Source organism: Loxodonta africana, chromosome 23 (genome assembly GCF_030014295.1).
Source record: "Loxodonta africana isolate mLoxAfr1 chromosome 23, mLoxAfr1.hap2, whole genome shotgun sequence".
In the NCBI taxonomy this organism is placed as follows: Eukaryota; Metazoa; Chordata; class Mammalia; order Proboscidea; family Elephantidae; genus Loxodonta; species Loxodonta africana.
Window position 1 is genome coordinate 50295061 of NC_087364.1, and position 12336 is coordinate 50307396.

The 12336-nt window shown below is 38.2% G+C and overlaps 1 protein-coding gene across 1 annotated transcript in view; it reads right to left on the reverse strand.

The window, feature by feature from the left end:
* The window catches only part of SPATA16 (spermatogenesis associated 16), a 279707-nt gene that overhangs the window by 105112 nt on the left and 162259 nt on the right, over positions 1-12336 (reverse strand). Inside the window, exon 4 of the mRNA XM_003416233.4 lies at positions 5504-5588. Coding sequence (XP_003416281.2) covers positions 5504-5588 — 85 coding nt within the window. The remainder of the gene's footprint in view (positions 1-5503; positions 5589-12336) is intronic.

Sequence of the window (12336 nt, forward strand, 5' to 3'; positions counted from 1 at the left end):
AAAAAAAAAAACAACAGACCTTGTTTATTCAGTTTTAATGAATGTTGACAAATGTACTTGTGGGTACAATCTCTAGCTGTGATGTCTGGGCACATTTTTAAGTTCAACAGTGCAATGGCTATGGTGAATTAGATAGTGGGGCATCACTGTCTCTAAAGATGGCGTAGACTGGGCACATCCTGACAATGTCAAAAACCCCCTTCTGATTTAGGACAGAACAAGATTTAGGGGGTGTCTTAGTTGCCTAGTGCTGTTGTAGCAGAAATGCCACAAGTGTGTGGCTTTAAAGAACAGAAATTTATTTTCTCACAGTTCAGGAGGGTAGATGTTTCAATTCAGGCCATGGCTCTGGTGGGGAGGGGCGTTAGGCGGAGGGGGTGTCCTTCCTTCTCTATTTCAACTTTTACTAGCCTCTAGCAATACTTGGCATTACTGGGCTTGTAGATGCATCTGTGTCTGTTGTCCATCTTCTTCTCCTCCCACCCCCATGTGTGTCTCCCTGTCTGTTCTGTTCTTTTTACAACTCAGACTTGATTAGGTTTAGGACCCACCCTACTCTGGCATGGCCTCATTAATATAAAAAAAAAAACAAAAACCCTATTTTCAAACAGGGTCATATTTATAGGGATTTGGATTTCAGTGCATATTTTTGGGGAACACAAATCAATCCATAACAACAGGAGGATGTTTAGACTTGAAAAGATCAGAGAGAGGCTGTTCGGCAGAAAGAAGTACATAACTAGCTTAAGAGGATGGTGTGGTGTGTTAATGTTGGGGTTAGACAGAAGGGTTTAGTTGATGGACTATATCTTCATGATGCAATTTTAAAATATGTTGCTTCTTTTTTTTCTTGAAATTTGTGACATCATTTTGGATGTACCTAAAGCTACGAGATTTTAGTGCTAAAATGGGCTTGTGAATAGATATTCTCAAACATTTTCTGCTAGTCACCCCTTGTTTTCTAGTTGAAACTCCTCTAGATGCTGACTTGCCCTAAGTAACTAGTTGGTATTAGAACTTGAACTGTTTCAGATCTGACTCCCAGACAAAAGCTCTCTTCTGCTACACCAAATTGAGCCAAAATAAAGGAGGAAAAGAGAATACAAAGGAAATACTTTTTTTTTTTTTAATCTTTTTGTTAATGCAGAATGGTAAAGGAGCAAATAGTAATAGTTCATATTACTTGCTTATTTTGTTTTATTGCTTTTTGTATAGCAAACATGCATGTGTTGGTAAGTGGAGATATATTTTCTTAGTTTGAGGTGAAAAATAATGTAGGAATATGGTATTAATATATTAATGTTCTTCGAAAACCAAAGAGACAGGAGACATTTTCATTTACAAAACTATTAAGCTCTTAACTTGGCTTGGGTTACAACAAAATTGGATCTATTTTTTCCTAGCTCAATGTAGAAAACACAATATGCACTCAATATACATTTATTTAACGGATGAATAAATTAACTCAAACAATTCTTGGGGACCTGGCATATGTCAAGTCTGCTGAATATTATCCATTCGAAGATTCAGCTCCTTTCCCACCTCTCTTAAGAAGCCTCTGGAATCTGAAAGTCCTCTGCCTTTTGTATATTCATAGCTCATATTATTTGCTTGTTTTTCACGTGCAGTGATTCTTTACAACTATTTAGTTGCACGCCCTTAATCAAGTGTTACTGTTTGTAGGTTCCAAATTCTCTTAGGAAAGTCTTAAAAGTATAATCAAATTAAGATGGCATGAATGCAACTTTCCCTTTTTATGATCAGAGGTTTCAAGTGTTGTAGGATTAATGCAAACTTTTATTTTTGTATAATAGGCAAATTGAGCTCCAAATACTTAGGTGGAGCCATATAAAATGTCAGCAGTTTTATATGGTGAACCTGCTACTTTACTGTCTAATATATTTTGAATGTTGTTGTTAGGTGTCGTCCAGTCAAGCCCAACTCATAGTGACCCTATGTACAACAGAAGGAAACACTGCCCACTCCTACACCATGTTCACAATCATTGTTGTGGGTGAGCCCACTGTTAGAGCCACTGTTTCAATCCATCTCATTGAGGGCCTTCCTCTTTTTCACCGACCCTCTACTTTCCCAAGCATGATGTCCTTCTCCAGGGACAAGTCCCTCTTGATAACACGTCCAAAATATGTAAGACGAAGTCTCTCAATCCTTGCTTCTAAGGAGCATTCTGGCTGTACTTCTTCCAAGGAAGATTTGTTTGTTCTTTTGGCAGTCCGTAGTATATTCAATATTCTTAGCCAACACCATAATTCAAAGGGATCTATTTTTCTTCCGTCTTTTCTGTTCATTGCCCAGCTCTTGCATGCATATGGGGCGATTGAAAACACCATGGCTTGGGCCAGGTGAACCTTAGCCTTCAAGGCGACTTCTTTGCCTTTTAACACTTTAAAGAGCTCTTTTGCAGCAAATTTGCCCAATGCATTGTGTCCTTCGATTTCTTGACAACTGCTTCCATGGGCATTGACTGTGGATCCAAATAAAGTGAAATCAGTCCCTGACAACTTCAATCTTTTCTCCATTTATCACAATGCTGCTTATTGGTCCAGTTATGAGAATTTTTGTTTTCTTTTTGTTGAGGTGCAAACTATACCGAAGGCTGTAGTCTTTGATCTTCATCAGTAAATACCTCAGTCCTCTTGGCTCTAAGCGAGCAAGATTGTGTCATCTGCATATCACAGGTTGTTTATGAGTCTTCCACCAATCCTGATGCCACATTCTTCCTCATATAGTCCAGTTTCTTGGATTATTTGCCCAGTATATAAACTGAATATGTATGGTGACAGGGTACAATCCTAATGCACACCTTTCCTGATTTTAAACCATGCAGTATCCCCTTGTTCTGTTCAAACAACTGCCTCTTTGTCTATGTACAGATTATGCATGAGCACAATTAAGTGTTCTGGAATTCTCATTCTTTGCAATGTTGTCCATTATTTGTTATGATCCACACAGTCGAATGCCTCTGCATAGTCAATAAAACAGGCAAATGTCTTTCTGGTATTCTCTGTTTTCATCCAAGATCCATCTGACATCAGCAATGATATCCCTGGTTCCATGTCCTCTTCTGAATCCGGCTTGAATTTTTGGCAGTCCCCTGTTGATGTACTGCTGCAGCTGGTTTTGAATGATCTTCAACAAAGTTTTACTTGTGTGTGATATTAATGATATTGTTCGATAATTTCTGCATTTGTTTGGATCACCTTTCTTGGGAATAGGCATAAATATGGATCTTTTCCAGTCAGTTGGCCAGGTAGCTGTCTTCTGAATGTCTTGGCATAGACAGGTGAGCACTTCCAGTACAGCATCCATTTGTTGAAACATCTCAGTGTGTATTCTGTCAGTTCCTGGAGCCTTGTTTTTTTGCCAATACCTTCAGTGCAGCTTTAACTTCTTCCATCAGTACCATGGGTTCCTGATCATATGCCACCTCCTGAAATGTTTGAATGTTAACCAATTCTTTTTGGTACAGTGACTCTGTGTATTCCTTCCATCTTCTTTTGATGCTTTCCATTTCTTTTAATATTTTCCCCCTAGAATCTTTCACTATTGCAACTCAAAGCTTGAATTTTTTCTTCAGTTCTTTCAGCTTGCAAAATGCCCAGCATGTTCTTCCTTTTTGGTTTTCCAACTCCAGGTTTTTGCACATCATTATAATATTTTACTTTGTCTTCTCAAGTACCCTTTGAAATCTTCTGTTTAGCTCTTTTACTTCCTCATTTCTTCTGTTTGCTTTAGCTACTTGATGTTCAACAGCAAGTTTCAGAGTCCTTTCTGACATCCATTTTGTCCCTTTTCTTTCTTTCCCGTCTTTTTAATGGCCTCTTGCTTTCTTCATGGAGGATGTCCTGGATGTCATTCCACAACTCCTCTGGTCTTTGGTCAATAGTGTTCAATGCATCAAATCTTTTCTTGAGATGGTCTCTAAATTCAGATGGGATATACCCAGTGCTATCGAGTTGATTCCAACTTATATTGACCCTATAGGACAGAGTAGAACTGCCCCATAGAGTTTTCAAGGAGCACCTGGCAGATTCAAACTGCCGACATTTTGGTTAGCAGCCGTAGCACTGAACCACTACACCACCAGGGTATCCAGATGGGATATACTCAAGGTCATACTTTGGCTCTTGTGGACTTGTTCTAATTTTCTTCAGCCTTCAATATTCAAGATTCTTTTGACTTAATAGGGACAATATTTTAGTAAAAATTGTATGGTGCTTATAAAGGTTATCTTGTTGCATTTGTACTGGTTTCCACATTTTCAATGGTAAGGTCACATAGATATCCTGGTTGGTGGAAGGCTCATTTGTCATCTAAGTTATTTCATATGACTGTGGGATTCAAGGTGAGAAGTAGGTCTAAAAGGAAGGTAGGATCCAATTAGTTTGTTAATTTAGTAGGAGTTAATATGGAGGGAAAATTGAGACATAATGAAGATACTTTGTGAGTTAGAGAGACAGAAAACTAGGCACCAAGAGATAATAGTGACATGGTGGGAAACATCAGGAAGTGTAAAAAAGTATTGATGGTTATTTCTTTCTTATTATTATTTTAGTAAGTTTTATTCTAGCTTATTCAAAAATTTTCTGTTCAATTAAATTAAACCATCTCGAAGTACAGGGGGAAAAAAACTCACAGTCTGGGGAAGATATGGAGGAGGGAAGTAGCTACTGTAGACAATTTTCAAAGATTTGAAAGATTTACATTTTGAAATGGGTTTCCATTTGGTCTGTGTTGCTCCAATGGGAACTACTAGTTAGAAAGAAGTTCTAAGGGAGGAGATAGTCACTTTGAATGAGATAAACAGTTTAGTAATCAGAAAATTGAATGTTGTTCCTTGGGGGTAAGTGAGTTCTTCGATTTGGTTATATTTCAGCAGAAACTTATTGATAATTTGAGAGGTTAGCTGTCAAGTTGGATAAGGAAGTGGATTTGTTGTAAAGGAGATTTAACTAGTAAATTCTAAGTTCTCCTTAAAATTTTCATAAATCATGATTCTCTTCTTGGCATCTAATTGACTCTTGCTATGATTTATTATTCTGCAGTTTGTTTTGGTCAAGTCTTCTAAATACTAGGTAATACTCAACAAATACAACCGATCTTTGCATTTTGCTTTATGATATAATTGATATTCTAGAATGTGCTTTTCCTGGTCATACGTCAACAAGAATCTATAAAAATACAATGTTCTGATTTTAAAGGATGATGTTATTATAGCAACATGCCTGGAAAAATATTCTTGGGATGTCTAAAATTTATATTGTGTTGTAAAACTGAAGTATGGGCCAAGGGTTAACAACCTTGAGTTTTGACCTTAAAACTAGTCTCAGAAAACAATTTCATTAAAAACACTACTGGGTAGTGTCCTTCTGATAGATATGTCCAGAGCTATCTTTTTCATTAGTCTTTTAAGCACTAATTCTTCAGTTTAGTCCTAAAAATGAGATGAACTCCCCCTCCTAGTTGGGTCATCAATTTTTACCTGCCAATACAGTTTGATGAGCTTGCTTATATACTGCTCACTTCTTCCACAGAGCCAGAACATGTAGTCAGCAATCATGGCACTCCTAAGGACAATGACAGATTTTTTTAAAAACAAATTTATAGGACTGAAGGAACACCATAACTGGAAGTATATACAAATACTGAGTAAAAAGTTTTTGTAATGAATAATTTTGACTAGACTAATTTTAAGCAAAGCATAAAGCACATTTTGGAATGTAGAGGTAGCTTTATTTAGTTTATAGCTAAACTAAAACTATAGGAGAGAAGCAACAACTCATTTTCTTTTAGATGGTTTTCTATTTGTACAGTATAAAAATATTTAAAGACTTTAAGAGAATGCTTTATTTTGGTTGTTTCTTTTTAAGCTTCAAAGCATTTATAGACTAATGTATATTTTATGTACTTTGAAATGCCTTCACACCTAGCATAGAATATATTATTTTTCTTGTTGTTAGTTGCTGTCTGACTCATGGAGACCCCATGTACAAGATAATGAAACTTTGCCAGTCCTAGGCCATCTTCATAATCATTGGTATGCTGGAGTCCAGTGTTGTGGCTACTGTGTATTTTGACTGCCTTCTAACTTAGGGAACTCATCTTTCAGCACTATATCAGACAGTATTCTCTTGTGACCCATAGGGTTTTCGCTGGCTAATTTTTGAGAGTAGATTGCCGTGCCTTTCTTCCTAGTTTGTCTTAATCTGGAAGTTCCACTGAACGCTGTCCACCATGGGTGACCCTGCTGGTATTTGAAATACTGGTGGCATAGCTTCCAGCATCACAGCAACATGCAAACCACCACAGTACGACAAACTGACAAAGGGTGGTGGATAGCATATAAGCTGACTATTATACTGGTATTTACGCATATCTCAGGCTTTACCTGAGTTAAAGATTACTCACCTCTGATTAAATCAGCCTCTTTAAAATTGAAAATAAAAAATGTCCAGTTCAACAAACATTCCCACTCCCCCAATCATTGCATCTAATTGAATTGGTTTTAGTGTCTAGTCTGTACAACAACTGAATTAGTCTTATTAAGCTGAGAGGATATTAAAAACTATGGTGCAACAGATATTAATTCATTGTTTAGCACCCTTTGGAAAAACGTTTACTTTTATGACTGTTTCTCTGCTAGGCCTCCATATTTCTTTTCTCTAGAGATTTGAAATTCAATTAAATGTGACTAGAAGTAATTCCAAATTGTCACATTAGCCAATTAAACATATAATAATCCTGTGTACCTAATCACTAGTACCAAAAGTTTATTTATTGAAGTGGAGCTATCACTGTGTACCCCTGAATGTTTTTCTTATCTTTGCCTGCAGATATGTGTTGTTTCTTGACATCATTGTAAATTGAATTAGAAAATTTCCTGCCCTAAATATAGCTTGTCTAAGGCACAGAAGCTATAAGCTTACTATAGCACCCTGTTGAAAGAATTAAAATGTTTAGATTCTCGCTGAGGACAGACAAAAATAAAGACTTTCAAAATAAACCATGGAAACAAATACCACCATTTGAAGAATTATTCAGCTCAATATATATTTTTTATCATGTGGTGTTGAAAAGAAGCTGTTCCTGACATTTCAAAATAAATGACAATAATCTAAAGAATAATAACTAATCTTTTAGAAATAATTCTTCATATTTTCCAAAGCCTTAATTTGATGATAAGATAATAAGAGATAGGTTTTGATATTATGTGAATATGTATGTGGTAGAAAACAAGTTATAAAAATTATATAGACTAGAGAGAGATGAAAATACATTTCAAACATTTGCATTTTGATAGAAACACTTGGAAACATTTTCCTTCTATGACAACCTAAAAAAGAAAGTCTATTTAACATGTAGATGCTTTTTACCTAGTAGAAAATCATCTAATCAAATTCTGAATTTAAGAACTTATCAAAAAATGTAAAAATTTCACTCTCAAGCACAGCACCCCTGAATTTATAAACATTGTACACTCTTAGGTGACAACTCATTTCCGTGCTCTGATTTCTCCTACCATGGGTATGGCTCAATAAACATTGCTTAACAAGAACATCAGAGATAAGTTAAAACAGGAATTATCAACTTATTCATACAAAAAGGTCAGATAGTAAATATTTTAGGCTTTGTGCACCAAGTGGTTTCTGTTGCAACTACTCAACTCTGCCACGCTAAAGCAGCTACAGACAATATATAAACAAGTGAGTGTGGCTGTCTCTATACTATTTAATAAAGCATATAGTGGGCTAGATTTGGAAGGGTTTGTTGAAAGCCGAGTTAAAGAAATTATTAGGTTGAGTGCCCCATGGTGAACACTGGTATATTTGTCAGCCGTTAATCAGATGCCAGCTTCCATACGCTTCAGACTTAGGTTCCCTTATATAATTTCAGTCCACTGCTTTCTCTTCAGGGACAATGCAACACATTGCACTAAAATTACTGAGCAGAGTTCTGGAAAGACACTACAATTTTGAAACATGCAAAGAAAGTAATGTAAAAGAATAATCCTGGATTAAAGACACAGTAGATTGAGTCCAGCAAAAGCTAAATTGATAGAGTAGCTATAATGTTAGTGATTGTCACCCTTGGTGTTATGGATTGAATTGTGTCCCTCCAAAATGCATGTAAATTTGGCTGGGCCATGATTCCCAGTATTGTGTGGTTGTCCTCCATTTCGTGATCTGATGTATTCATCCTATGTATTATAAATCCTAACCTCTGTGATGTTGGGGCCCTGGTGGCACAGTGGTTAAGAGCTCAGCTACTAACCAAAATGTCAGTAGTTCAAATCCACCAGCCACTCCTTGGAAACACTATGGGGCTGTTCTACTCTGTCTTATAGGGTTGCTAGGAGTCAGAATTGACTAGATGGCAACGAGTATGGTTACGGATGATGTCGATGAGGCAGGATTAGGGGCAGTTATGTAAATAAGGTAGGACACAATCCTAAAGGATTAGGCTGTGTCTTGAGTGAATCTCTTTTGGGATATAAAAGAGAGAAGTGAGCAGATACTTCAGGGAGCTCATATCACCAAGAAAGAAGTGCCGGGAGCAGAGAGCATCATTTGGACCTGGTGTCCCTGCACTGAAAAGCCTCTACACCAAGGGAAGATCGATGACATGGACCTTTCCCTAGAACCGACAGAGGGATAGCATTCCCTGGGAGCTGGCACCCAGGATTTGAACTTCTAGTCTCCTAGACTGTGAGAGAATAAATTTCTGTTCATTAAAGCTATCCAAACGTAGTATTTCTGTTATGGCAGCACTAGAAAACTAAGACACTTGGATTGGAATAATTGTGACAGAGCAGAAGATAAATCACCAAAGCGGGTTTCTAGGGCTTTATTGAATTTTTGCTTTTGCTGACTTGGTTTTGAGTTCACTGAAAAATTAGAATTTTCAGCATATTTATTAGTGTTTTTCAAATGTTGCTTTTTCTGTGTTGTCAATAGTTTACCACATTCTTAACTGTGATTTTTATTACACCTTGGGACTCAAGTCTATTTTCAAAGGAACACATTCCAAATTTATATTGAAACAAGTGAAGAATTAAGATTCATTGAGATTATGAAGACAGAGCCAACATGGTGCCCCAGACAGATGCATCATGACACCCCTCTGCAGCAAAGGCTAAAAAAACTAAGTAAAACAAATACAAATGCCAATCCTGGAAACCTAAGCATCAAATGAAGAGTTAAAGAACTAAATCAAAACCGAATGGAAGAAGAAACTGAAGGAAAACAGAGAACAAGTGAAGGTCCCCTGCCAACTAACATCACACAGTGTCACCATCTTGAAGCATAGCCAGCAACAACCCCGGGCAGGGAGTACAGGAAGGCAATGTCATGGAGCACCCGATAACCAAACACACTTTCCCATCCCATACACCACCCCCACCCATTTCTGACAGGCCATGCTGAACACTCAGCTAGAGAGCTACTGGCCCGTTGCCAGCCTGGGTCCCTCTGCTCCCACCTAGCAACTCCTGCCGTGCCATATTTTTTTCCCTTTCTCCCTCCCACCTAGCCATGTGCACCACCCCCATCCTTTCCCAATGAGGAATGCCATACCACTCGGCTAGAGAGCTACCAGCCCACCATCACACAGGTCCACCCCACCATAACCTGTTGGCTCCTGCTGTACCATTTTTTTTTCTTCTTTCCCTTTCTTCCTTTTCTTTTTCCCTCCCATCTAGTGCCGTATGCCACCTCTTTTCCTTCCTGCTGGGCCACATCTTGCCACTGTGGCTAGAGAATCACTGGCTTGCTGCCACTTGGAGGCTGCCCCACCCCGACACACTGGCTCCCACTGCACCATTTTGTTTTATTTTTTCCCTTTCTTCCTTTCTCCCTCCCTCCTAGCCCTGTTTGTCACCTCTCCACTTCCCTCTGGGCCACACCACACCACTTTGGCTAGAAAGCCACTGGCCCACCTCTTTCTACCTCCTGTCTAACCACTTCTAACCCCTCTTTCTGCTGGCTCCCAGGTCCACCCTACCTCCACCCACCAGCTGCCCTTTTTCTTTCTTTCCTTCTTTTTTCTCCCCCCCCCTCCCCATTTATTCCATATGCCAACCCACTTCTTGCTGGCCCTTGCCATGTTGCCTTTACTAGAGCATCTCTGGCTCAGGTCTACCACGGCACTGGGCCTGCCCTGCCTCTCCCCCCTCATCACTGGAACAGTTGCTGAATGAAGGGAAGCAAGCCTGTAGCACTTGCTTTCTGACACCCCCACCTATCAGACTATGGGCTGTGAATGCTCCCACATCACTAGACCAACACCAGGAGCAGAGAGCGCCTACCCAGTCTGCCCTTAGTCACTTTGCCAAACCAGCATACACCAAAGTGGGCTCACTCTGCCTGCTGCTGCCCTGCCACCAGGATAAGGTGGTAAGAGCTATCATGCCCTCAGATAAGCAAGCAAAAAAGCATGCCTGGCCAGCCTGTCTTGATGTATCAAAACTAAACAAAGAAGCAGGATGAAACAAATGAACATACAATCAATCAATAAAATAATACCTTAATGTCTCAGAAACAGCAGATGACATCAAAACATAAAAAAGCAGGACAAGATGGCTCCAGCAAGTGACCAAAATAAAAAATCAGATGACTTTCCAGTAGAAGAAAAAGCAGTTGGAACTACCTGATGTGGAATTCAAAAGAGGAATACTTATGGCTCTCCAAGAGATTAGGAAAGAGATCAAAGAAAACATAGACAATCTGAAGGAAAAAAAAATTGGCAAAATCATGGAAAACACACACACAAAAATGAAAAAAATAGCCAAAATCAAGGAAAATATAGACAAAACAATAGCATTCATGAAGAAAATACAAGATCAAAGCATCAAAATAAATAAGCAACTTCCCCTGGAAGCTCTTTTAGCTTGACAATGAAGTCACTCCTGAAGTTCACACTTTAGCCAAAGATTAGACAGGTCCATAACACAAAATGAGATGAAAGGGGCACACCAACCCAGGGGCAATGACTAGAAGGCAGAAGGGACACTAAAGCTGGTAATAGGGAGCCCAGGTTTGAGAAGGGAGGGTGTTGACATGTCACGGGGTTGTTAACCAATATCATGAAACAATGTGCACACTAACAGTTTAAGAAGAAGCTAGTTTGTTCTGTGCACCTTCATCTAAAGTACAATAAAAAAAGCAATTAGAAACCATACAAAAACCAGAACTAGAAATCCAAAAGATAATAAAATTTCAGAAATGGACAACACCATAGAATGTATTAGAAGCAATTTTGAAGCAATGGAAAACAGGATCAGTGAGATTGAAGACAAATCCATGGATGCCACGTTGTTTGAGAAAAAAACCAGAGGAAAAAAGTGAAGAAAACCTAAGAATTATGTGGGATACAATCAAGACAAAAATTTGAGCATGATGGTAGTTCCAGAACAGGGTGAAAAAATGGAAAACAGAGAGAAGATTGTTGAAGATTTGCTGGCAGAAAACTACCCAAATATCATGAAAAGATAAAAAGCTTATCATCTAAGAAGCTCAATGAACCCCAAATAGGATAGCCCCCAAAAGGAAGTCACCAAGATATATCATAATCACACTCACCAAAACCAAAGACCTGAAAGCAGCTAGAGAACAATGAAAAGTCTCTCACAAAAGGGGAAACAATAAGACTAAGCTCTGATTACTCAGAGGAACTGTGCAGGCAAGAAGGCAATGGGATGACATATATAAAACCTTAAAAGAAAAAAACTGCCAACAAAGAATAATATATCCTGCAAAACTCTCTCTCAAATAAGATGGTGAAATTAGGACATTTCCAGATAAATGGAAATTAAAGGAATTTGTAAAAACCACACCAAAATTACAAGAAATATTAAAGAGAGTCTTTCAGTTAGAGAACGAACAACATCTGACAACAACCGGAGTCTAGGACACAGGACAGCATCACCCAGATACCAACCTAGGTAAAGAACTCTCAATAAAATAAGGCTAAAAGACTTAAAACAGGGAAACAGAGACATCAATCTGTAAATGACAACAATGTTAAAACAATAAAAGGGGGAAAAACGGTGTAGGTATAAAACTGTCAAATGAAGAAGAAGTCAAGGTGATATCAGGTCATAAAAGACTAGTTCAAACTTAGAAAGATAAGAGTAAATTTCAAGGTAACCACACAGAAATTTAACAAACCTACTCATCAGAATAAAAAAGAAAATCATAAAGACTCAGTAAATACAAATTGTATCATAACAAAAGAGGATCCACAAACAAAAGGAACTGAGCACAGGGAAGTAAGAGGAACAAAGAAAATGCTGGCACCACAAAAACAAAACAAACAAAC